This window comes from Octopus sinensis, linkage group LG3 (genome assembly GCF_006345805.1).
Source record: "Octopus sinensis linkage group LG3, ASM634580v1, whole genome shotgun sequence".
Classification (NCBI taxonomy): domain Eukaryota; kingdom Metazoa; phylum Mollusca; class Cephalopoda; order Octopoda; family Octopodidae; genus Octopus; species Octopus sinensis.
Genome location: NC_042999.1, coordinates 75,134,651 through 75,162,391, shown reverse-complemented (window position 1 = coordinate 75,162,391; position 27,741 = coordinate 75,134,651). Strand labels below are relative to the sequence as shown.

The following is a 27,741-nucleotide window of genomic DNA, read 5'->3' as shown; positions in this document are numbered from 1 at the left end:
CATAATTTTTTTCCATTTTTAATGCATTTTTGCTATTATATAAGGGAAGTAACTCTCTAAAAATGCTTATATGGTTATTTCCCTTACAAATCCGAGCAACGCCGGGCGATGCTGCTAGTATCTATATATATAAAAGAAAAGTTGTGTGGTGTCTGTCTCCTACGATTTAGATTCCTAACTACTCCCACATTTTGCGGTGCAGTTTAACCAAAAGCGGGTATCTTATAGTCGTGATTCATATCGAGCCCTTCTGGGTATTAGCGCGCGTCTACGATGTGTCTACGATTAAAAAAAAAATTTACCATTATTTTTTGCCATTTTTAATGCATTTTTTTGCTATTATATAAGGGAAGTAACTCTCTAAAAATGTCTACGATGAGTCTACGATTTAAAAAAAATTACCATCACTTTTTTCCATTTTTAATGCATTTTTTGCTATCATATAAGGGAAGTAACTCTCTAAAAATGCTTATATAGTTATTTCCCTTACAAACCCGAGCAACGCCGGGCGATACTGCTAGTTTCATATATTTTCATCAAGTATTTCATAAAGGAGTACGCTAAAATGGTCAGAGAGTGAACATTGGTTTCGCACTTATAAAGCACTTAGCTGTATAGGCGACTCGTGAGACTCAAATAGTGGAGGTAAATATTCTCTCTACAAATGGAGGGAGTAAAACGCCATGATCAGTTAGTTTTGTAAACAAAAATTATATATACATCAGGAATGTCCTGCAAGTAGTGTTTCAGTTAACATCTCCCCTACATCGTTACCAACCATGGCGATTTTCGAAGTTACTCTCATGGTTCTGTTCCAACAGGCATCTCTGATGAGGACATTGACTAAATACTTCTTTCCTGGAGGTTTACACACACCCTTGTCAAGCGATGTTTTCAAGATTCAGCCAGACATCCTACATAGCTGTGATCACAACTATGTAGGACGTACCCCTTTTGAAAATACCATATGCACCAATGATAACTGCATGGTATGTAGGATTAGCCCTGGCATTAACTGGAGAACTAGAAATGTAGTTTACAACATAAGATGCATAGAAGGTGCTTGCAAAAACATGAACATGACATACATAGGGGAGACATCTAGGAGCATTGCGGAACGACTAAATGAACATCTGAGACATTATGACGACAAAAAATAGTCCTCCATACTCTACCAGCATACCAAAGACCAACATGGAGGCAAGCTGGATCAACTTGATATCCGCATCTTATTCAAGCACCCAAAAGTCCCAACACAAATAAATGAAATTTTCCCAATACTAAATAGAAAATATACATAGTAAATATCATATGCCCATACCCAGAGTTTACACAGGTAGAGTAGAATAGTTGGTGGGCTGTTATGTAGATAGATGTATGTATGTGTGTGAGGGTGTACGTATATACGTGTATATGCACATGTATGTAAGCATGTGGATATGAAAATATACAGGCGGATAGGTACATAAGTTATATGAACAGACAAGCACACATGTGCAAATGGAGACTGAAACACATGACTATATATACACACATACTTTACTTCACACAAGGACACATATAGAGACACATGTCCACACATATGGAGATGCATATCCATACATACAAACACGGTATATAGTTGCAAAACACACACACACACTCAGACATGCACACACAAGGAGACATACATATACAAACACATGCGCACGCACACATACATAAAAAACACGAACACGCAAACACATGAATATGCATAATACACACATACAGATGCACACACACATATATACATATGCACACACACACACATATGCATACACACACACATGCATACATACATACATACATACATACATGCATGTATGCATAGGCACACACACACACTGACCCACACACACGCGCACAAACAAAAAGGAACGCTGTGTAAATAACGGACAGAGTCAAGACTATTGAAAAGGTTGCAAGACGCAACGAAAATCTTAGGAAAATAAAAATAAGAAGTGGAAATTTTATCGGTGAGTGTATTAAATTATAATGCACAAAAAGAAAATGACTCTCCCCAGTCACAACAGAATATGCTTCAACACACGAACTCACATAAAGAATCTTGAAAACCAAATCCAAAAACGAAATAAAATCTTTACAAACTTAAGTTAATGCAGCTTAACAAAGTGAATGAAATTAAACTGATATAAAGGGCTCCATAAAGTACGATGAATAGTAATATATAACTAAAGTACACAACACACACAAATAGTACACGTACGAACGTCATATACAGACACGCAAACACACACACACATGCAAACATACCCAGTCTCAGCGAACCTCTAAGCGGAGACTACAATGAAAAATATTTTGCCTAACAAAATTGAGATAGTAACATCTGACCTGCTGCAGGATAGGAAAGCATCAAAACATCATCAGGTCTAATTTTCACCGTATGTAGTTTCGATAAAGCTGACGATGCCATGTCCAGATTCAAAATATTGTGTCCTTTATATTGATAAACAGACATAGGTTCTCCATCTTTGCCGAAATATTGTTTAAAATTACTTTCAATTTCTTTTTTTATTTCTTCAGAGTTGATTTCTTTACTCATTGTAGTTGTTGATGTATTAGTTATTGTAACCGATTTAAAGTTATCTACTGAAAATAAAAATCCTAATCAGTTTCTTTTGCTTTCCTTTAGCATTAGACTAATTTGCAGCTCAGAAAGTATTTATAGTATATATTTATCAGATGTGTCAGGCAAATGAAACTTTGACTCCCCCTCTCCTTGTATAATATGTTGAAGTACGTTGACATTTTTTATCATTAAATCTTGACTTGAAAATTTTAGACAAAGATTAGTTGACTACATTTTTTACATTTTCACTGACAGAGCAATACTATTTAATGTATTCTACTGCATCTTGTATTACACGCATAAATCAACCATAGCAGAAGACTTACAAAGCTAGAGATCTCATCTGCTTATTGTCTGGATTTATATTTTGTGCATTTTCTAAGACCACTTAAATTTTGTGCATTTTCTAAGACCACGATACCGGGGCAAGTTGACACATATAATGGGGTATGTTGACACATGAATGCATTTTCTTGGAACATACATGTTAGTGGACAGAAACACATGATATAAGCTTGTTGGTTTGATCAAGGGCCTTTATTACAGTTTCATTACATATCGTCATCAGAGTCACAATTTGGGCATGTGAATATTGTCAGACCTGGTGTGCATGCCTCGTGAGCCCAACCTTTACGATCAGAGCAGTGAAGCCACACTTCCCTTCCTTTGCTGTTGGAAAAGGGTTCGCAGCACACTAAGCAATAGCACACTTCCTCATCAGAGGTATAACTTGAATTTGAAATTTTTTCTTAACAGTTAAACCTTTTCCCTTCGTTGACCTGCTAGTGGACGGATTTGAAATGGTGAAAGAAAAGACTTGGCGGCTATGTTGCTTGAAGGCCCAGGTGTTGCAAGTGCTGAAGACCCAGGTGCTGAAAGAGCAGGATCCGGCCGGTCAGTGACATAGCTTGGTGCAAAGTCGCTGTCTGTGAAAATGTTGCGGTTAAAAGGGCATATCCCTGTAGAAGAAAAGCCACTAAGAATGTTCGTCGGAGTTGCAGTCAATGGCCATGCAGTTTTGACATAACACGGAATGTTATGGTCTGGCCAGGATGGTTGATATGCCAGTCATCAATTGCAGTGTTTGTGTACATCTTCAGTGGTCCATAGACCGCTTTGTCCAACGGCTGTAACCTGTGTATGCAGTGAGGTGGGAAAGAAAGCATGGTGATGCCATTGTCTGATGCATAAGTTAGCCCCTCGATAATAAGGTGGGAATCGGGATTGTCCAGTAAGAGAAGGTATGGTGCCTGTTTGAACATTTCACATTCCTCACAAAGTGTTGAAGAAATTTCACAAACTGCTCCTCACACATCCAACCAGATGGATTAGCACCTCCATCGCTGCCTGATGGTCCATTGTCCAGGAAATGTGGCTTAAAGTTCTTCCGGGGAAAAACAAAAAACGGTGGTATGCTGTTTCCAGCGGCATTTACTCAGTATGCCAATGTGACCAGAGTTCCCCTCTCCGCACTTGTGATTTTCACCACTTGCTTTGTTACTTTTCTGGCAATAATTCTATCTGGGCGCTGCACAGTTGTTATGCCAGTTTCATCCATGTTATAGATATTGAATGGAAGCATCACATCAGCAAGCTGGTTGAAAAACATAGCAACATTTGTCTTGTTGAAACTTGTTGCTCGTGCCAAGCTTGTTGCCTGTGAATTTCTTATGGACAAATTCTTGTGTCATTGAAGATATCCAGAGAACCAGTCTTTACCTGCCATTTCTGTCTCATGCCAGGCTGGAGGACTTTTACATCCATGTACCTTTGCCATCTGAAAAGCCAATTTCCGCACATCCTTTGGAGCAAGCCCATAGTAAATTTCTGCGGCAGCCAAAACACAAGCCTCTAATTGATTCTCGAACTCGTCGGTGAGAACTTGCCGTGGCTTTTTGTATCCACTAAGACTGTGATCGTTGTTGTTTGCTTCAGTGGCCTTGGTGCAATAGCGAGACAGAGATTTTAAAGGGATGCCAAATGGTCCTCGAAGCTTCCCGCAAGGAGATGACACGAGCTCAGACCTGTTGAATAGCCTGTTGGATTACATCCTGTGGAAGGGTTGCCCTCTCGCTTTTGCGTTTGTAGTGTCGCACCATGACAATTGTAGATCTAGGTCTGTAAAGAGAGAGAGAGAGAGAGAGAGAGAGAGAGAGAGAGGTGGGAAGCAATTTAGCTCATTGCATAATCCAACAGTGAAAGCAAAACGAAGCTCTGAGTGTTTACCTACTTTTTAGTGTCAAGCATACCTGGTAACGGCATAACTTCATGCTTATATATCAGTGGTACAGGTTACAAAGCTTAGGCAGTATACAAGCTGTTGACTAAGTAAGTAGTGGTATGAAGATAGAATAGGTTGGTATAGATAAAGATAGCTGATCTAAAACTATAGCAAGCAATACATAAATTACTCAACGAATTGATCCAATATACCAGACAAATAGACTATCAAATAGCAAACACTCTTAGATAAAATGGGATAGATACAGTCTGTGAATCAATGTAAGCAACCTACAACAACTTTATCACAGACTAGGGCAAGTTGACAAACTGTGTCAATGTACCCCTGTTTACATGTGTCAACTTGCCCCGACCCCATTTCCCTCGTAAATGTAAACACTGAGAGAAAACCACTAGGGTTTCGCAAGAGTCCATTTGTATAGGGTCGTGAGAGATATATTACTAACTCCTTAAGGTTTAATACACATAATGGAGTCTTAAACAATATCCAAAATAACTAATTATCAAACATGTCGAAAATAACTTACCAAGTGGAAAATTCCAATGTTGTCCACGTGTAGCAGACAAACTCTCACAAAGGCGACGAAATCAAATGAGGGGGAAGCTTATACTAACAGCACTACTATGATGACATTAAACCGTCCGAAAGTAGTTTCGCATTTTCTCTTGAGAAAATGCATCAACTTGCCCCGGTCCCCCCTACTATACGTGCAGTACAAATTTCAAAGTTCATTCACACTTATATCAGTTGTAGCAGTCAACGAGGAATATATAATGAAAAGCGGTTATTTTGGCTTTCACAGAGTTGTTCAGTTTCCAAGTGTAACAAGTGATAAAAGGCGGCAATATGACGTAATGTTCGTTTTCCCAAACAAGCATAATTGTTGGTATCCCATTCGTTAACATTACTGCCCATATACGAATTCTAAACTTTCGTCAAAGAAATCTTTTACGAAATACGGTCCTTAGAATTCGGATATGAGCAGTTATAAAAACCCTGATTTAGGGGAAATTACTCAGTGTTCGTAGGATGTTACTAAACTCCACAACACTCTCTCATTGAGATATTGGCTATTTTTTATTCCATATCTATGATAAAAATCCAACAAGACATTTGAATTGTTATGAACTCTAGTTGTTAGTATGAAGGATTAGCTAGTGTGAATTTTAAGTTGTAATTCTCTACGACAAAATGACTTTCCTTTCCAATTGTACTATAAATGCTAAATGTACATAAATAAAATAATGTAGTAATTATTTTCTCTTTCTTCACGTTCTTCAACTTGTTAATGAAATTTATTTCTGCTATTATGAAACTATTTATTATAGCGGCTAAAATAACACGAATCTATTTATCCGTTAGCGTTTCAAAGTATATATATTTCTCGCTATGACATTTATGTAGCTGGAGTCAGGATTTATGTATGATAACACTTATAAGTGAGTTATAAGTGACGTGTTTATCAATATATATTCTTACTTCAAAAGTAAAAATATATTTATTATCTATTTCCAAATAGGAAACATATAAAAGTAGTGTTACACAAACAGTAACCAAACCGGCTATAAGACAAGCTTCCACCCTTTTCAGATTTTGTCCAAAAAGCTTCACTCCACATTTGTTTTTTCATAATCTTTCCTTGAGGAATACCTAATCTTCTACAAACAACTACCCCTCCTACGTAGATCAAGAAGTTAAAGTTACCTATATTTTTAGTATCTATCCTACAGATAACAGAATCTACCTTCCTAATCATATCTAGCAGCTTTCTTCTGTTGGCTCCTTTTAATACTGATCTTCTGGTCTTCTGGTTGCTTAATTCGCTAGTGCCATTATTGATTGGTAGTTAGTGCTATTGTCATTCTTTCCTCTTGATCCTTCTTTGGTTTTAACTGCGTCTATATTGTTGCTTGGCTTTTCAATTGCTTGGTCTTTCTTTGTCAGTTCTCTGGTGACCTCTTCCACTTCTATGTTTGTCATCCACTTTCTTCTCCTAATGGCATCAGCTTCATCTACTTGTCTCTGCTCAGTCACTTTAAACATACCCTTCTTTACCCAAAATGTTAACATTCTTTTTCTAAAACCCATTCTTTTAGGTACACTTTCTAAGTAACTCTGCATTACTATCTTATTTTCTTCGCTAGTACACTTCCGTTTCTTTACTCTATTATCTACTGATTTTATCTTAGGGTAATAGCTGTAGTCATTCTGCATCTGTACTGAACCATTGCCAAGCAAGATCCCTTGCCTGAAAGGTCCAGCCTAATTTTCACTGTTACAATCAGAGTTTCTGTGCAAAACCCTGTCTCTCATAAAATGAGGTAAGGTAATGGGAATGTTCTTCACTATTATTATTCAACATCTGATAGTTTCAAGTAAGTTTCTATTGTACCACATTCTACACTTTCGTGCTGCTGAGGTGTGTGCAGCATTGCATTTTTGTTTTTGTTTGTTTTTGTCGTTGGGGGAGTATTGTATTGGGGAATATGTTTTGCTACAAAGTTTAGTTTGTTCTGTTGTGGTAATATTTGTATTGTGTGTTCTGTGTGTATTGTGCGCTATTCTTCTGTTGGGTATTGGCCCTTCATGGCATATGTAGGGAGTTGTTCGTTTAACTGGGTATTTACTGTATGAATATATTCCTGTGTGTTTTGGGCATAGTGTTGCATTCTTGTAAGCGTATATCACTTCATTGTAATTGTTGTCATCTGTCCATCATTCGTTTCTAGTTTTGTTATTCGTTAGGGCTGTGACAATAAGAGATGGGTCCGTCTTTACAGCGCTAACTTTTTGACAGAGAACACATCCTCTGGAGGTGTATTGAAGCTTCTTTCGTATCACGATTGCCCGAGGCCCACAAGACGAAGTTTTCTATTTCTTTCTACTTTATTCTTTATTCTCTATTTATTGTTTTTTTTTTTTCACAGAGCCTCAATCATAATTGCTCTTTTTCCCTCTTCAGGGGATAGGTTTGCATATCAGATTAAAAATTTACTTACAATTTCGCAGTTTTGGTCTAGAAGTATTGCAGTCCACATGTTTATATCTTCACGGACGTTTTGCTGTGGCGGCACATCAGAGAGAAGCTATATATATATATAATATATATATATATATATATATACACTCCATATATGAAGAGAAATATTTCGGTTTCCTGAAATTACTTACATTAAAACATACTTTACTTCCATTGTTTTTTGCGGATTCTTAACTTCTGCTTCTTGATGGTTTCAGATTTGACCTATCATCCCAGGCAGCTCGCTGTCACACGTCTATGATGTTTGTAATTTGCTGTGGTCCTCCCAATTATTATAATTATCATTGTTATTTTTTATTTTTATCTCAGGTTTTGTTGGAACTTCGGAGTTTTGCATTTGTAGTGGGCTTGCTGCCTGTAGCCTGCGGTACCATGCTATCTGTTCTTTGCAACTGTCTAATACTTTCCTGATTATTCTGGCCGTGCTAAGGAAGCAAACCTTTTGTTTCAGTTCTACTGGATACTCTATTCCAATTTCCTGTGTATTCCTCTTGATGCCTTCTATATTGCTTCCAAGGACCCAACAACGATTGGCACTATGTTCACCTTCTTCATGTTTCATAGCTGGGATATTTTGCACATAAGAGGGTATATTTATCAATTGTTTTGCCTTCTTTTTTGAACATCGGAGACACTTGCTCATTCCAAAGGTTGACCCTCCAATTCTTAGCCAAAGCTTGGTCTTGCGCTGCCAGTATAGTGCTCTCAGTCTCTTTGTTCAATGTCCCTTTCTTCAGCAATCCTACCTATGTATCTTCAGTTGTGGCTACATGAAATAGATTATGTAGTTCCTTCTTGCATAATTCTTCTTCATGTCCTTTTCGTACTTCTTTCTCTGCTTTCCCTTTTTTCTTTGCTCTCAATATACCCTTGCTGTTCATGGACGACATCAAGCTATTCACAAAAACTGAGGCAGAACTGGACAACCTAGTCCAGTCTGTGATATTAGGAACACCCTTGTTCCTAACTTTCACTAGCTAGGTTTCCTCACTTTGGGCTAGGTATCTCATTAAACTCTCGAATGCAATACGCACGCAGTCTTCCACACTTATTAGTCCCCTTCTTCCATTTGCTTTCTTCATGTATAAGCGATCAATGTCTGCACGTGGATGATGGGCTCCATGCATCGTTGGGAGCTTTCTTGTCTTCCCGTCTAATTCCTTTAGCTCCTCTTCTGTTCATTTCAGGATTTCAGCACCATTCTGAACTACTGAAACTGCACGCAAGTTTATAGCTGAAATTATGTTTCTGGTATTCATCTTTGAAGCCAATACTTTTCTCACACGCCTTAGGTACTCTTTCTTTCTCTTTTTTTCATATCGTTGTGTTTAATTCCATCTCCTTTTCTCAGTCAGGTATTTCTAACTGAATTCAGGTTCACTTGCCTTCATCATTTCACCACTTGACATACATATGCCGTCTGTCCTGGCAAGTTTTCCTCGTCTCATCACCCATCGTAGCACATTTTGAGAGTCCAAACTCCATCTTAATATCATTGGGGAAAATCCGCACAGACTGGACTAGGTTGTCCAGTTCTGCCTCAGTTTTTGTGAATAGCTTCATGCAGTCCATGAACAGCGAGTGGTTCAGTTTTCCCTTACCTCTTCCCAGATCATACCCCAACTTTGTTTTCTGTATATTTCACTTAAGTGGATCATTTTTAACATGAATATCCTCTTTTGATTTTCACCTCTTCTAATATCTGATTCCCTGCTGTTAATTCGTTCTCCAGCAATTCATGCTATTCCATATAAGACTTATCATATTTTCTGCTACTCCATACATTTCCATTGTTCTTATTATCCAGGAGTGTGGTATCATATCGTATGCGTTGCGATAGTCAATCCATGCCCTGCACAGATTTTTACGAATCCTCATGCAGTTCTTGATAATTAAATTATCAATTAAGAGCTGATGCTTCGTCTCCGTCTCCTTTTTCGGCAACCTTTCTGTTCAATTGATAGTAGCCCACTTTTTTTCCATCTATACAGTTCACCGGCCAAAGCACGTCACATTAGTTTCCTCATTAGTGGAAAGCATGTAATTGGTCTAAAGTTGGCGGCAACATTTCCCTTTTCAGGATCCCTTTGTCATCCAGCTGGGTACTGCGCCTTCCTGCAATCACTTATCTAGCTGTTGTGCTATCCTTTCATGGAGCCCTCTTAGCTTCTTCATCCAATAACCATGGACCCCATCCGGTCCTGGGCTCTTCCAATGTAAGAATTTTCTTAACTGCGTTTTTATCATTTCTGTAGTTATCGTTATGTCTTCTTGGACTTCTATTTTCTTAATTAATCTTGGATTTCATGTAGTTCCATCATTACGCCCTACAGGTTGGTCCCAGATCCCTCTCCAGAATGCCTTGATTTCCTCTGCATCTGGTATCATTGTTACGTGTAACTGCCCATCTAGTTCCTGAAACAGTTTCTCTAGCAATCTATTTTGCCTGAACTGTTTTTTACTATTGTCATATCTTACACAGTTTTACTTTGATTGCTACTACTTTTTGTTTCAATTCTTCCAATATCAAATCATAACCTTTATCTCTTATTCTATATGTTCTTCCCAGCATTATTCTTATACTTTCGTACTGAAAATGTTGGAGTGGGGGTGCTTGATCCTGGTCTTCTCTAATATATCGGCACAACGTCCTCAGTATGTCTGGTTGGTCATCATCATATTCTTGTGATATAGCCCTTCCTATTACTTCTGCTTCATTTGCTGGGAATGCATTTACATTTACACTTTGCTCTACATTTTCACTGTCGCCTTTCATTTTTCTGTTCTCACTGGGCACGTTATCTGTTGGTGAAGAGTTATTTCTATCTTCTACTTTTCTTTTTATCTCATCTATTTCCATGTCTGTTAACCACCCTTTTGTTCTTATTGCTCTTGCCTGGTCGGCTAACCGTTGCTCACTTATTTCGAAAAGTCCTATCTCATTCCATTTTGCTTTCATTCGTTGTCGGAATCCCCTTCTGCTGGGTTCATTCCTGATCCAGCATTCAATTACTATTCGGTTTACTTCCTTATCCCACCTGCCTCTAGCTTTGTGTACAAACAGTCTTTGAATGACGACCAGGCCTGCGCTGCTCAACAACAGGGCACTTGCTGGGCAAAAGGCTTTCACCTTTGGTTCCAGCCTCATTAACACCATTATTTGACACATTTGTAGTAGACATTTTCACTCAACATTGAGGTAGGTATTTTAAGGTTAGCCACCAACCGGTATTTTTATCAAGACACCATCCCTAGTAAGATTGTCAACCAAGACTGCAGAACCCTTACTACCCTTAAGTTGGGTCTAAACTTTTTTTTATGCTAGAGTTACATGAAAGGCATCGTGAAAATTAGTAAAAACCTGGGTGTGTTCTATAAAGATGCTTGAATAAGATTCTGAGATTGTACTGGCAACATCACATAACCAATCAAAATATTCTAAAGACCACTGAGTGAAATCCTCACAGAGCGAAGATAAAAAACTTTGCTGGTCACATTCCCTGGCTACTTGAACAACAGTATTCTAAAAGAACTTTCAAATTTACGCTACCGGAGGGAAATAGAAAGCACGAAAAGTACATGGTACAGATCTTTCATAACTGACAGTAGAGAGGCCAGTATAACATGACTGGACATTGAGAAAACCGTAGCCAACAGAAACCAGTGGCGTCATCTTACTGTGCAATGTGCTCTAGAACACAAGGAGTGGAAATAATAATGATGCTTTTACGGAAATGACAGTGTATGATAACTGACACGTATGCTAAATGACATGTATAGTACTATGTATGGAGGACACGTAGTATAAATAGCAATTTGTGAGGATGAATTATGATACGAATGAATCGACAGATCCCCTCCCCAACAATGGCTACCCTTGTGGCAAAATTTGAAACTATTATAATTTTTTATTATTATTATTATTATTATTATTATTATTATTGAGTGAGAGAGCAGTTCATGCCATCAAAGTGACACTGGGGTAAAGTATACGAAGCCCAATATACCCATCATGACTACCCATCTGATAAGGGTACACCAGGCACATGCATCACAACCATATGTGCGCGACATGGTGATCTCATATTAAGATAAACAGCACATAACCTTGCAGGTGGGGCCCAGTTAGAATTTTCTTCAGGTTGAGTAGCCCATCCCGCTCAAAAGGTCCCTGAATAAGGGTTGTTTAAGGATGTTGAAAGAACCACCCATGTTTCCAGAGGTGAATTATTCAAACCCCAAAGAATCCCTCTCAACACATGGCTATGATGCTCCCCCACTACTTCTGCTCGTGATCAGAGATGCACATATCGTCAGCCACTAAGGGACATGCTCAACTGGTTAAGGTCAAACAACTGACAAGCAAATCTGTGGTATTGAGCAGAATATTTGCTGTAGCCCATCTTTTATACCAAGACAAAACAATGTTGTTATTATTATTATTATTATTATTATTATTATTATTATTATTATTATTATTATTATTATTATCATCACTATTATTATTATTATTATTATTGAGTGAGAGAGCAGCACATGCCATCAAAGTGACACTGAGGTACAATTAGCCCAAAATACCCATCATGGCTACCCTTGTAATAAGAGTATACTAGGCACATGCATCACAACCACATGTGTGGGACATGGGAATGTTTTGTCAAGATACACAGTGCATGACCTTGCAAGTGGGGCCCAGTTAGAATTTTCTTCGGGTTGAGTAGCCCATCCCGCTCAAAAGATCCCTGAATAAGGGATGTTTAAGGATGATGAATGAAACACGCATGTTTCCAGAAGTGAATTATTCAAACCCCAAAGAATTCCTCTCAACACATGGCTATGATGCTCCCCCACTACTTCTGCTCGTGGTCAGTGATGCACATGCTCAACTGGTTATGGTCAAACAACTGACAAGCAAATCTGTGGTATTGAGCAGAATATTTACTTTAGCCTATTTTTGATACTAAGACATAGCCCAAAGTAGAAAGGATTATTATTGTTGTTATAATAATAATAATAATAATAATAATAATAATAATAATAATAATAATAATAATAATAATAATAATAATAATAATAATAATAATTGGTATAAAAGATGGGCTACAGCAAATATTCTGCTCAATACCACAGATTTGCTTGTCAGTTGTTTGACCTTAACCAGTTGAGCATGTCCCTTAGTGGCTGACGATATGTGCATCTCTGATCATGAGCAGAAGCAGTGGGGGAGCATCATGGCCATGTGTTGAGGGGGATTCTTTGGGGTTTGAATAATTCACCTCTGGAAACATGGGTGGTTCTTTCAACATCCTTAAACAACCCTTATTCAGGGACCTTTTGAGCGGGATGGGCTACTCAACCTGAAGAAAATTCTAACTGGGCCCCACCTGCAAGGTCATGTGCTGTTTATATTGATATGAGATCACCATGTCGCGCACATATGATTGTGATGCATGTGCCTGGTGTACCTTTATCAGACGGGTAGTCATGATGGGTATATTGGGCTTCGTATATTTTACCCCAGTGTCACTTTGATGGCATGCACTGCTCTCTCACTCAATAATAATAATAAAATCTATTACATCCTATATTATTTAGCAGAGATGTTTGGTGATAAAAGTTTCCTCAAATCACGAGAATATTTCTTAAGATTCTTGTAGAATAGAGGCTTATATTTTCCGACATGTCGGCAATGCAAGTCTCATTTCCAATATCTGTCATCCTCTTAGGTAGGAATTAGGGTGTTGTTTCAAGTACATTAATTACCACAGGAATAATTGTCATCATAGTCTCCCATAATTTTGTGATCACTCTGCCTAGATCCTGATATTTCCCAATCTTCTCAGTCTCTTTGGTATCCACTCTGTTAGTATACAGTATTGAACTTTATGGTCTTGCACTTTTTTATTCTTTATAATCATATTTGACCTTCCTGTTACAGTACTATGGTTAGTCTTTATGTGGAAATTCCATGATATCCTCAAGTTATTATTCTGCATCACTGAATCTGACTCATGTTCATACCACATTTCTTTTATTCTGAATCTACACACTCAGCTAACATCTCAATTTCCTCTCTTACCTAAAATAATCCTGACTGCTTTTATACTGTTTTTGCGCTAGCTTACTGCATTCACTCAAGCAAAAATGGATTATATGGAAATATTATTTCATATGTCTTCTCACTCATCAGAAAAATAAAAACATTTCATATTAATAATGAAGCAAAAACAAATATTTAAACCCTGAGCGGTTCTCTCTCTTCTTAAAAGAAAACTTCGCCATTAGCACGCCTGACAAAATGCCTAGCGGCATATCTTTCTTCTTTATGTTCTGAGTTAAAAATACACCGAGGGTGACTTTTGCTCTTTTAATCCTTTCAGAGTTGACAAATTAAGCATCAGATTTGCACAGGGCTCGATGTAATAGAATAGCCCGTTCCACAATATTTCAGGTCTTACACCTTTCGATTTAGTCAGAGCCTATTTTCTCAAGGTTATGGAGTTCGGATACTTATTATTCATTAAATTATAAATCTGAAATATATGCATTTCAATTGTGTCATATAGTTATAGATTTTATTAATGTTTGAGAGATTACTATTAGGTTGTCAAGAAAGTTCTTGCGGAATTTTTAATTTTTGGTTTTAAATTATGTATTTTCAAATTAATTTTCGTTAAATTACTTTGACTTTATATATCATTTTAAAGCCTGTTTCTCGTTCTATCTAATCATGTTACTCCTTTTCTTTTTGAATAATTAGGCCATTTTTTCGGAACGTTGAATACAGCATGAGCAAAAAGCAAATTCGCGCAATTTTCGTATTCCGGTTCAAGCTAGGCCGAAAAGTCTGCTGAAACAGCTCGCGATATCAACGATGCGTTTGACCCAGGAACCATTAATGAACGTACAGCAAAATGGTGGTTCAGGAAATTTCGTAGCGGTGACGAGAGTCTTGAAGATGATAAACGTAGTGGTCGGCCATCAGATGTTGAAAACGATCAACTAAGAGCCTTAGTGGAAGCCAGTCTACGCACAGCTGTTCGAGATCTTGCTTCTAAATTAGACGTAACGTATACGACAATTTCCAACCACTTGAAAGAGATTGGAAAAACAAAAATATTTGAGAAATGGGGTGCCGCACGAATTGAACGACAACCAACTCCGACAGCAATGGCCAGCATTGCTCAATTGGAAAGGACCAATGCTTCTCCATGACAACGCTCGGCCGCACGTCGCACAAATGACCCTGCAGAAGTTGAACGAATTGGGCTACGAAACTCTGCCTCATCTGCGTTACTCACCAGACCTCTCGCCTACCGACTACCATTTTTTCAAGCATCTCGTCAACTTCTTGCGTGAGAAATGCTTCAAAAACCAAGACGATGCCAAACACACCTTCAACGATTTCATCGCAACCAGAACGCATGATTTTTATGCTACTGGCAAAAATAAACTAGTTTCGCGTTGGAAAAAGTGTGTTTATTCTGATGGTGTTTTTCGATTAATAAAGTTTTGTTTGAGCCGAGATATGTGCATCTGAATTTAAAGGTTAAAAACCGCAAGAACTTACTTGACAACCTAATAGTTATATTTTCATCTTTTTCTATGTTCCCTTTGCCAGTAGTTTTTAGGGTTTGATATTGTTATATGAATATATTTTATGAAACGTATATTTTTATTTCTGACTAGTGTGGCGGCTGCATATATTTATTTTGCTTAACCTGGTGATATTGATTTCGAGCCTGTTTTAATTTAGGCTGTGATGGTGAGATTTGAGTTTGTTATTCTTACTATTCTAACAATGATACAGACATGAGAAATACCTTTGTATATGTAATTTGTAAATTTATGTTTCAGGAGCAATGCACGTGGAAAAAATGATAAATTTTGCATAACAAACTACGATAGCGCAGAAGGAGGTCTGATGCTAAAGTCAAATAGTTCGTCGAACATGAAATAATGAAAGAATTATGAAATTGGACAAAAATATATATTATAGGTTTTATTAACATTTGCTCAATCATTATTACAAATTACTTTCATGTCATTAATTTATATAAACTGGCTATATTCAAATTCAACGGGCATAGATCTGCTTATTAGGATTTTAAATTCTAACTTAAAATACTTCTTTTTAACACAAGTGGAATTATTTAGAAATTGAATATGATTCCTTTATCAATGAATTCTGATTGGATCTTTGCATCAATTCGTTCACTTTGCTCAACGGTAAACCATTTTTTCCATGTATCCACTTTACCTGCAAAAAATTCGATTATATACATATATAATTATATAAATATAATTTAACGTATTCCGGAATTATAATTTTGCCTCTATGTACCCGTATGAAAGTTCGCTCACTTTCGATTTACCACATAAGTATATATGTACGTATGTATGTATGTATGTGTGTATATATATATATATATATATATATATATATATATATATATATATATATATATATATATATATATATACGGTACCTTACAACTCCACTTTGTTATATATATATATATATATATAATTCCGACTAATGAATTAATAGATCTATTCTATAAGTGCTCGGGTTGGTTTACCTCTAAAACGTCTGCTTGATCTGCAACTGAATCAAAGGTTGAAGCTGCTTAACAAAGATGGCCATAAGTGGTTCATCATTGAGAGGGTAGATACATATTAGAAAAAGAGAATGGACTAGGAAAACGTGGTATAATTCAAAGTATTTAATTCATAATTCAAACAAAATTGCATAGTTATAGTAAATAAGGGATTAAGAAATAATGCATAGTCTCTTAAAGTTTTTTCTAGAATAGCTGAGTACACATAAACATACATACATACATACATACAGACAGACAGACAGACAGACAGACAGACAGACAGACAAACATATTTACATACATATTGTGATCCTTGTCTAGTAACTCCAAAGTTATCGCTCTTATATAATGAGGTATAGAGTCAAAATTATTATTCATTTAGGAATACGCTAAGTTTTCAGGACAAAAATGTAAAAAATACAAATTTTGAATCGAAAAAGTTTTAAATTTCTTATCAGTTTCTGTGACTTGTGCATGACTGTGGCGGACTAGAATTTGGTTAATACACGTTAGGAATGTATGGAAGTTATCTTTCACTACGTTCATAGCATATGAAGATTTGAGTGTGAAAATATATTGTGATCTTGCAGTATACTGAAAGGGGCAGTACTCCATACTTTTTCGGGGTTAGTTATCTCTGAGGCCATGATCCGTTTTTCTGTAGTATATTTATATACATACTAAATAACAATAGAGAAAGAGAGAGAGAGAAGGAAATAAAGAGAAGCAAGGGGGAGAAAATTGGGAAACATCCTGCAACTCCAGAAGAGTTTGGAGAAAATTCTAAGGAGGAAAACCTACTGAAAGCAAGAAAATGAGACGAAATACTAACATTACAGCATTCGTATATCGTGTGAATATTTTGGTGATATTTTGAGTTACGCTATGCAATTTTCATCTCGCCATATCCACTTAACGGATCTTTCTGTCACTTGTATATATCGTTTAAGATTAATGTTCAAGTATGAAGGTGCGTAGCTTAATGGTTAGGGTAATTGGCTCAGGATCGTAATGTCGTGAGTTCAATTCCCAGCGGCGCATTGTCTCCTTCAGCAGGATACTCTATTTCACGTTACTCCAGTCCACTCAGCTGGCAAAAATGAACTGTACCTGTAATTCGAAGGGCCGGTCTTGTCACGTTCTGAGTCATGCTGAATCTCTCTGAGAACTACATTAAGAGCATCTGTGTCTGTGGAGTGCTCAGTCATTTGCATGGTAAGACTGTTCCTTTAATTAGATCGACTGGAACCCTCAACGTCGTAACCGACGGAGCACCAGTGTTCTACTCAGTTTTGGCAGATTTGACTTCTGTCTCAAAATAATTGAACTGACGTTACATAATCCACTTATTGGATATGCTATAGTGTTCCTATCCATGCACAACTATGGTGGTGGACTTATGCGTAATAGTATATTTCATGTAAGGGTTACTGCTGTAGGTGATTCTATCTGTATATATGTTGAAGAATCTTTTATGTTCTTGTGGGAAATCTCTATAAAATTAAAAAATATTTTACATCTATTAGATCAATCTTTCAGTGAAATGAAGTGCAATCCAAATTACCTTTCTGCACCTCACTTCTTTAGTTATGCCTTACGTGGGGTTAGTCACGAGATTATTTTTGAACCGCTTAATCTCAAGTATACCTATTTCTTTACTACCTACAAGGGGCTAAACACAGAAGGGACAAACAAGGACAGACAAACGGATTAAGTCGATTATATCGACCCCAGTGTGTAACTGGTACTTATTTAATCGACCCCGAAAGGATGAAAGGCAAAGTCGACCTCGGCGGAATTTGAACTCAGAACGTAACGGCAGACGAAATACTGCTAAGCATTTCGCCCGGCGTGCTAACGTTTCTGCCAGCTCGCCGCCTTTCTCAAGTATACCGTTATAGTAAGGGGCTCCTCTATTAAAGATCTTTTTCCTGTGTAGCAGGTTGAAGATTTTGAAGAGAAGTAGAATGTCATGGTACTACGTAAATGTATGTGAGTTTCTTGTTTCGTTTTCTTAAACGCTTAAAATCACCAGTACTAATACTAGAATAACGTCCAGTAAATGGACTATTCTAAGATTTGTGTCTATATGAATTTTCAGGCCGAGGGATCTGGACGTCTTTTGCGCCTGTTCGCGTAGTGGGGAATGGCTTGGGTGTCATTCTCATGTAGTGGAGGGTTTCATTTTTAAAACATCTAAAATGCATAACCTCTTTTGAAGAGGAGGGAAATGGGATATGCAAAAGGGCATCCACTCTAGGAGTAAATTACATATATGGAACAGAACACAAAGGATGGACTGTAATAGATGTGGAAGAACTAGAATGGCAGATGGGATATCACTAGCACACATATATTCCACCTGGTAAAAGCTGGAGAAACAAAAACAGTGGGTGATACGTCTCAAGCAGAGAAAAATGAATTGCACTATAATTTTTGCAGGACTATCGAGGCCTGTAGGGGGTAAGTTCAGCATGACTCGTATACTGCTGCTTTAGAAAGCAGTTTTTAAAGTATTCGTTTATTGCAGAAGCAAATAGTAAGACATGGTTGGAAAGCTTTCCACACAGGACATCACTAGAAGTACCTGTCTGAAATTAAATGCCAGAAGGTAGCATGGAAGAGAGCTGTGAGAAGGAAGTTATCATAGAACCTATTGTGGAGAACGGAACCAGCCTAGTTACAGATCTCTTCTGAGCCCTAGTTCACTTTAAACGGTGTAACCAAAGTGATACTGCAAATTACAATAGAATGTTTTGCCTCTTGTTTTGTTTTTACTATACATTTAGGCAAAAATAAGACATTTTTAAACTCAAGAATGACTTCATTTTACATGTTCGGGTTAAATTCGACAATTTGCATAGAAGGAAAAGAAAACACAATATCTCACCCAAAAACAAAATTATCTAAAAAAATCAAAAATATGAACTAGGTTATGGTTGGTAGATAACAGTTTACTCAAAGTAGTCCTCCCACCTCAGCTTCCACCACAGCCTCAAGACGCTTTGGAACCTAGCACATGGGTTCCACACTGAGCCCCTTATAAAATCTTCAAACATTTCCTCGATCTTGGATACCAACTCGTCCTTGCTGTTGCAAGCAGAACGGTTGATTCCTTTCTCAACCGCGCCCTGCATACAGTAATACATGAGATTATAATCAAAGAAATTAGGTGGCAAGAGATTGAGGCTGGTGAAGTTGTAGAAATATTCCGATAATCTCTTTATCATTTTGCTCCGAGGTATGGCAAGGAGATGAATCGTACTACCATTCATATAGCATTGTAGCAGCAATCCTCTCCTAACATGGGTTGATCACAGTCTCCAGCAGCTTCATTTCCCACGAGAACTGAGCTTAAGGCGCTCTTCAAAGATGTGGGGATGAACTCTGGCGTTCAGATGCAGTTAGAACGCCTGGTGTGTCCCTTCCTGCTGGCCACGGCTTCGTAGCCTTCGTTGCAGCTGTCCAAGAGACGTCTTACAGCTTTACATTGTTCACAGAACATTAAGCAGCTGTCATGATGTCGGCGTTTTGACCCCGGCACGAACCATCATGACACAGATAACACATGATGCAGGATAGAAGGAAGCGTGCTAACAAGTCGTCACATAACTAGCCCGAGATGTCGAAGTTGTGAATTGAGATTATTCCAATGTAATACATTGGCATACACTCGAATGGCTTAGAACGTCTTGTTCAAATTAAAAATCGTAAGATAAATAATTCGCGGATGCTAGTACGGTAATCATATAAAAGCAACAAGTTCGTTAACCTGAGGCTGTGTTGAGTATTTACAGAGATTACGAACTGCATGTACTGGATCATATGGAATTGCTCAGTCCACGTTTCACACACAAAGACTCAGGCAATGACCACAAGCTAGATATCCTTGCTGGCAATGATAGATATCTGCCTTTTACTTTTAGGAAAAGAATTATAACGGAGTTAACATTACGTTGACATACTTACCAGAATGGTAGAAAGTACCACCCTCTTTGAATAAGTTTTCAGGAACACATGAGGCAGACACCAATGTTTTCTCAGATTTCATCTTATCGAATGAACACATATCAACAATACTTTTAGCAAGTTGGTCAGAAATTGTTTTATCAAGGAACTTAGCAATATGCAACACTACTTTGTATAAATCCTGTCGAAAAGAAATAACGAATTATGAATTTTTTTCATATTTAACAGAAAGATTGCATTTTCTTACTAAAGACCTCTTTCTGTGGTTAATATGAGGTTAATATGTAGTTAAACTCCTGTCATTAAAAAGATAAGACGATTTAGAACAAAGATTAATTGGATGAATATGTACGTTAAGCAAATCAGATATATCGTAATAATATTATAGATCTTTTTCCTGTACATCAAAAACCAGTGCACTAAATAAGATATATTGAAATTCAGATGAAAATTACACAGAAATATAAAAAATTTACCTTTTTCATTTCTTCGTAAGTAATGATAAGTGCATTTGGATTATCTTTAATTAGGGCATAAAATTCCTGAACATGTTTAAAGTAACTATCATAAGGAACTGAAAAATTAAGAAAATAAATTAGAATATGAGATTGTCAAATAAAAACTGATAGAATAACAAACACCTCCTAATTAACGTAAAATTAACCAAAACAAATCTAGCCCTGTCTTTAGTATTCCTTTTTTTTATTATCTTCTTTCATTTGTGTGTGTTGTATCGTATCTAGTTCATTGATTGCTAAGTATTTGTATATCTGGCTTTGGTCTAATTCTCTTATTTCATTTGCTTTATGTAGTGTGATGTTGCTACTCTTAACTAGTTTTCTTCTTTTCAAGGTTGCTTTGGCACATTCTTCTAAGCCAAAAATCATGTTTATTTCTTCGATAAATCTATGTACTGTCTCTAGTAATGTTTCCAGCTGTTTATCATTTCTGACGTACAGTTTTAGATCATCCATATATAAGAGATGGTTGATTGTTTTGCCATAACAGTTGTATCCCCACCCAGTTTCTGTTTAGCATGTCAGGTAAATGTATCAGTGCCAAGCAGAAAAGGAGTGAAGAGAGCGTGTCTCTCTGGAATATTCCTCTTCTAATGGGGATGGCTCTGGATTTTTAGTGCCTCTTTTGTCTGGAGCTATAGCACTGTCTGCCGTTTATTCGTGGAATGTTTTATATATTTTAGGATTATTGATGCTACGTTTCTAGGATCCATGTGTGGGGAATACTATTAAAAGCCTTTCGATAATCGATCCAGGCCATACTTAGACCCCTTTTGTTTCTGCGGCTGTCTTCAGTTATGGCCTTATTGATTAGTAGCTGATCTTTACAGCCGTATGAGCCCTTGGAGCATCCCTTATTATTATTATTATTATTATTATTATTATTAGTAGTAGTAGTAGTAGTAGTAGTAGTAGTAGTAGGATGCTTTCAAATCTTACTTTCTCCTTTTATATAGAGGTTAAAAAAGCTTGAAAAATCTCCTGCGTATTCAAAAGCTTTAGAACGACTCACGTGTCTATAGAACGACACCACCATGGCTTTAGGGTTTCGGTTTACATAGATGATTTTATGATCTTTTAGCAATTGCGGAGGCAGGAATTCAATAGAAAGGTGCGTGTTCAATACTCGAGGTGATTCAGCTGACTCGAGATTTTCTATTGGTGCCCAGTCTATAAACAATGATTCCTTTATAATGTTGATTCTTTCACTGCTTCCTCTCAGTATCATATTAACGACTTCAAACATCCAATGTGAACCTGAAATCATAAATGAAATTTTTTTCCTATGAGATATCCAGTATGATATCCAGAAATAATTACGAGTACACAGTTGAAAAATTATTGCTCTACGGTTACTCAATTTTATTTCAATTGTGGGAATGCTTCTGACATGTATTCTATCTGTTTCATCTACACGCCTAGTAATCTTAAACATGATTATTTACGGTGTATGTGAAGCAGTAAAATACATATTGCAAACTTTTATAACTGTAAGCAAAGGATTAAAATGGCCGAATAGCAAACTTACGATTACACACATAAATTAAACATTTTTTCATCTGAAATTTAATTTGTGCTTGTTCTACATACTATTTTATGAAAATTTAATTTTTTATCTGTTTCAGTCAGCAGACTGCGGCTTTGATGGAGCACCGCCTTGAAGAACTTTTAGTGGAATAAATCGATTTCAGTACTTATTTTTTAATGCCTGTTACTTATTCCTTCAGTTTTAATTTGCCGAACTGTAAAGTTACGGGGATGTAAACAAACCTACACTGGCTGTCAAGCAGTGGTGGGGGACAAACACTGACACAAATACACACACACACACATATATATATATATATATATATATATATATATATATATATATATACACATAATAAAAACTTGGAGAAGAGAAATAGAGAAATAACGCGTGCGTTCGGTCATATAGTAATATAATAAATAAATAAAATATATGCATATATATATACATATATGTACATATTTACATCTACATGTATATATACATGCATACATATATATATATGAGTACAGGACACCACAAATAAACGTAGAGCACAACGAGAGACGAGAACATAAAATCAAACAAGGAAACGGACTTTTTTTAAACAACGAAAAAACAGAGTACAGGACAAACAATACAAGGAAAATTCCCCTTCATCAGCTGTCCCTGGTTCGACTCAAAGTGTGTTTTGAATTATCCTTTGTTTACAGTTAACATGGAAAATTCAATAAACAGTTACCAAGGTAGCAAAATTCACGCAAGTAACAAGGATGTAGCGACCTATTCAAAGGTAGAAACTCCGGATTAATGTGCAGTAATTTGTATAGTAAAAGTAAATAAATGGAGTTGAACGCAGGTGTTATTCAAATTCTTTTACTTTCGACATGTTTCGAAGACAACATTGGTTTTATTCCAAAGGTGTAAAATAATGTAATCTTCTCATCAGGAAAGAAAGAGAACCTGTCTCAACAAGACATTATAACAATTTTGATGACTGCATAAATGATAAACAGAACGCTATTAAGTAGTTTTAAAAAAAAGCTGTTAGTAGATCTGACGTCAAAGGCAGACCCTTTGAATCCCAGGCAACCTCAGTTTATTTTAAAAGACCACAAACAAAACTTTTATAATAACCCATCCTTACGGCTTATCTGTCCTTCCAGCTCAAACATCGGTATACTTAGTAAATACATCTTAGATTAGTATATCCCTACATTAATTAATAAATTAAAACTTAGCTTATGGTCTAATTCTTTTCAAGTTGTGGATTGGTTTACTGCTATTACTAATAAGGTTAACACTAAATTTATTCAGTTTGACATATCTAGCTCTTATTCATCAATCAACCCTATTATACTCAATAAGGCACCCTGGCATGCATACAATAAAGCAGGTCTCTCTCGAGAGAGGAAATTAATGTGGTACTGGCTGCCAGAAAATCAATCATTAAGTTTGATAATAAGTTGTGGGTCCGGAAGGATACTCCCAACGCGTTCGATGTCTCAAAGGGAAGTTCAGATTCTGCTCAAATTACGGATTTAGTCGGCATATATATACTTCATGAAATGGCTGACCAGTTCCCAGACATCTGTGGAGGTCTATATGATGATGATTGTTTGCTTTACCTCCAAAACATTTCCAATAAAAAAATACAGAAGGTTAAGAATAGGTTAGTTAGGGTTTTTTTCGTAGAATGGGCTTTCACATCGTCTTTGACGATGAGATAACTAAAGCTAACTTCTTAGATATTACTCTCAATTTGCATAATAACTCATACTTCCCATACCACAAACCTTCCACCAATCTCAAGTATATTAGTCCATCCAGTAAGAATTTAGTTAAAAACATTTCAGTTAGATTGTCTAAACTATCAGCCAATGTTGACATTTTTAACAAGGCCTGGGATTCAAAGCGTCTGATATTCCAAAGGGTTTTTTAAAAATACTTAATAGCGTTCTGTTTATCATTTATGCAGTCATCAAAATTGTTATAATGTCTTGTTGTTGAGATAGGTTCTCTTTCTTTCCTGTTGAGAAAATCACATTACTTTACACCGTTTATTCTTTTTGAATAAAACCAATGTTGTCTTCGAAACATATGTCGAAAGAAAAAGAATTTGAATAACACCTGCGTTCAACTCCACTTATTTACTTATATATATATATATATATATATATATATATATATATATATATATATATATATATATATATATATATATATATATATATATGTATGTATGTATGTATGTATGTATGTATGTATGTATGTATGTATATAGACACACACACACGACGGAATTCTTTCAGTTTCCGTCAACCAAATTCACTCATAAGGCTATAGTAGAAGATGCTTATCCATGGTGCCACGTATTGTGACTGAACCTCGAACCGTATAGTTGGAAAGTAAGCTTCTTAACGCACACCCACAAAATTTTACGATTTCGCAATATGCAACCGATTAACAAGGCGCTTCGCACTGGACAAAATATTTTAAATCTATATTGCACATTTTGTATATACACATGCATTTCTTATATAGCAGACGGAGGAAAGCTGTAATATCATCTATGTGAATAGAACCTTGTGTTCGCTGTAAACTGCAAAGCATTGTTAACCACTACACGAAGGTGACATCACAGGTTTGAAATAGTAAGTCTTAATACAATTTCCTAGAAACCCTCACCACGTATTACAAATGACGTATTACATGACACAACACTCATTACAATATTTGTGAATATATTAAAATCTTACCTGCTCCAGGATGGGTATACAGCAAAATATCATCAGGTCTAATTTTCACTGTATGTAGTTTGGACAAAGCTGATGATCCTATTTCTAAAGGAAGAAAATTGTGTCCTTTATATTGATAAAGTTGCATAGGTTTTCCGTCGTTGCCGATGAATTGTATAGGATTACTTTCTATTTCTTTTTTTATTTCTTCACAATCTCTCTTCTTTACTTCACTAACAGTTGATGTTGACGACATCTTAGTTGAAATTGCACTGCTTTAAAATTTAACAACAGCTAAATGCTAAGGAAAGAATAAATTTGCTATACCTCCTCGCTGCATCTAACAAAATGCAGCAGTGAAGATAATTTTACGTTATATATATGCGTGCACAGCAGTCTAGCAGGTTTATATCGCCCTATTTAGTATGACAGCATTGCAATATTTAGGTTTAAATTTGAACATTTATTCATTTCATCAGTGTATATTTGTTTTAGCAACAGGTAAATCAATATTCCAAAGGTCAGATAAAATTGTATATTTCATGTTAACATAATGTGAGGAGTATGATGTTTTAAAGGAAAATTTAATACAGGCTGTGCACGTATGGGTGAGAGATAAACGACATTGAACACTGTCCAATGAAACCAAGGTCAACTCACCACAATAAATACTTTTTTAATGCATTCATGTATTAGAGTCTATTTAAATAAAATTTGGAAATAGGTAAAATAGGGTAAGATAAAATTTAACAAGATTAGTAGCTTTCCAGCAAAGTTTTACCCTTACTATCTCCTCAGGAAAGCATATATATTTGCTTGTTAGGTCTATATAGATAAAGACATATTACTACATATAGATAAAGACATACTACTACTACTACATATACTGGTGTAACAAAATAGCATTAACTCTAGCAGTAATATGCCAGTGACATCACTATCCTAGAAAAATGAATAAAGTATTTTACAAGTATCATGTTGCGAGCACAATAGCTTTTATTATTCAAGAATATACTTGTAGCAGTGCAGACCATATCTGGTACCCCATACATACCGTATACGAGGGGCGTTCAATAAGTAATGCCCCTGACCCACTTCCCATAGCAGTAGAGCAACGAAACTTGGCACAGTTATTAGTCTTTTTTTTTCTACATAGGAACCACCCAGAGTTACGCATTTCTGCCATCGTTTGATGCAGCTCTGGAGACCGTTTTTGTAGAAGACCCCAGCTTGGTCCTCCAACCACGACGTGACTTTAGAAATCAAGGCTGCATCATCTGTGAAATGCTTTCCTTTCAAAAAAAACTTCATGGCTGGGAAGAGGTGAAAATCAGAGGGTGCAAGGTCAGGAGCGTAGGAGGGATGGGGGAGGAGTTCATAGCAGCACGCCTGTGCTTCTGATCTGGCGACACGCGAGTTGTGAACCGGAGCGTTGTCCTGCAGGAGGAGGATGCCTTTGCTGATCTTGCCCCACCTCTTGATTTTGATAGCTTCTCATAATTTCCTCAAAAGTGAAGCATAATAGGCTCCTGTAATTGTGGTACCCTTTGCCAGGAAATCTGTCATCACCACTCCGTCCTGGTCCCAGAAGACTCTGAGCATGACCTTGCCAGCGGAGGGCTGCACCCTTGCCTTCTTTGGAGGAGGTGAGTCACGGTGCTTTCACTGCATTGACTGGGCTTTGGTCTCTGAATCATAGTGATGGACCCAGGTTTCATCCTGTGTAATCAGACTTTTGAAAAATTTTGACTCATCTTCTTGGCACATCTCCAAATTCATCCTCGAGCACTCGACGCGTTCTTGCTTCTGGAAAGGTGTGAGCAACCTGGGAATCCATCTGGCAGACACCTTTTGCATATGCAAATGGTCATGAATGATAGTTTCCACAGACCCGGTACTAATCTTGACCTCATGGGCTATTTGGCGAATAGTTATGCATCGATCTTCGAAAATGGCAGCCTCAACTTGACGGACAGATGCCTCATCAATGGCAGAAGGGGGCGACCAGATCTGGGAGCTGTTTCCACAGAGTTCCGACCATGTTTGAATTCACGATGCCAGCGTTTTACATGGTCATATGATGGGGCATCATCACCATAAGTTACTTTCATTTCATCAAAAGTCTCCTGTGGTGTGCGTCCTTTCAAATACAAAAACCGGATCACTGCTCGACACTCAACAGGTTCCATTTCACACTTGACTCAGTTCAAACACCTGTAAATCAGAAACCACAACTAGCTCAGAGTTGTAATTTGCCACTTAATCTATAGAGATAAAAATAATTGCACATGCAAAATTTCAGCTAGATCAAACAAATGCAAGTGGGTCAGAGGCATTACTTATTGAACGTCCCTCGTATATGGTAGATGGTAGACATCACATAATAATATGAATGGCAGTCACTGCAGCTGGGATATTAGATAAATAGTAATCAGTGTAAGTGCGCCGTAATTTGAAAGATAGAAGAAAAAACATTGTTTCTCTACAATTTTGCTCATGCATCGTCTTCACTG

At 36.9% G+C, this 27,741-nt stretch overlaps 2 protein-coding genes across 2 annotated transcripts in view; both read right to left on the bottom strand.

Annotated features, from left to right (window-relative positions):
- LOC115209856 (sulfotransferase 1E1-like) overlaps window positions 1-2,790 on the bottom strand; it is a 15,936-nt gene extending 13,146 nt beyond the window's left edge. The window contains exon 1 of the mRNA XM_029778428.2: window positions 2,374-2,790. Coding sequence (XP_029634288.1) covers window positions 2,374-2,584 — 211 coding nt within the window. The 5' untranslated portion in view covers window positions 2,585-2,790. The remainder of the gene's footprint in view (window positions 1-2,373) is intronic.
- A 13,090-nt stretch (window positions 2,791-15,880) lies between these two features.
- On the bottom strand, window positions 15,881-25,856 carry LOC115209946 (sulfotransferase 1C2). The gene is made up of 5 exons (XM_029778585.2): window positions 25,250-25,856; window positions 21,923-22,240; window positions 20,942-21,039; window positions 20,466-20,646; window positions 15,881-16,153 (listed from the first exon to the last, which is right to left on the bottom strand). Exons 1-5 carry the CDS (start codon window positions 25,482-25,484, stop codon window positions 16,047-16,049), a joined length of 939 nt encoding a protein of 312 aa, XP_029634445.1. The 5' UTR covers window positions 25,485-25,856; the 3' UTR covers window positions 15,881-16,046.
- Window positions 25,857-27,741: the final 1,885 nt, after the last annotated feature.

Excerpts from the sequence above, each read along its gene's own strand:
- LOC115209946 (XM_029778585.2), bottom strand. The coding sequence starts at position 25,484 with ATGTCGTCAACATCAACTGTTAGTGAAGTAAAGAAGAGAGATTGTGAA. Across the intron at positions 20,647-20,941 it reads CTTACGAAGAAATGAAAAAG|GATTTATACAAAGTAGTGTT; the intron begins GTAAATTTTTTA and ends TCTTTTCGACAG. Across the intron at positions 16,154-20,465 it reads TGGTACTTTCTACCATTCTG|GTAAAGTGGATACATGGAAA; the intron begins GTAAGTATGTCA and ends AATTTTTTGCAG.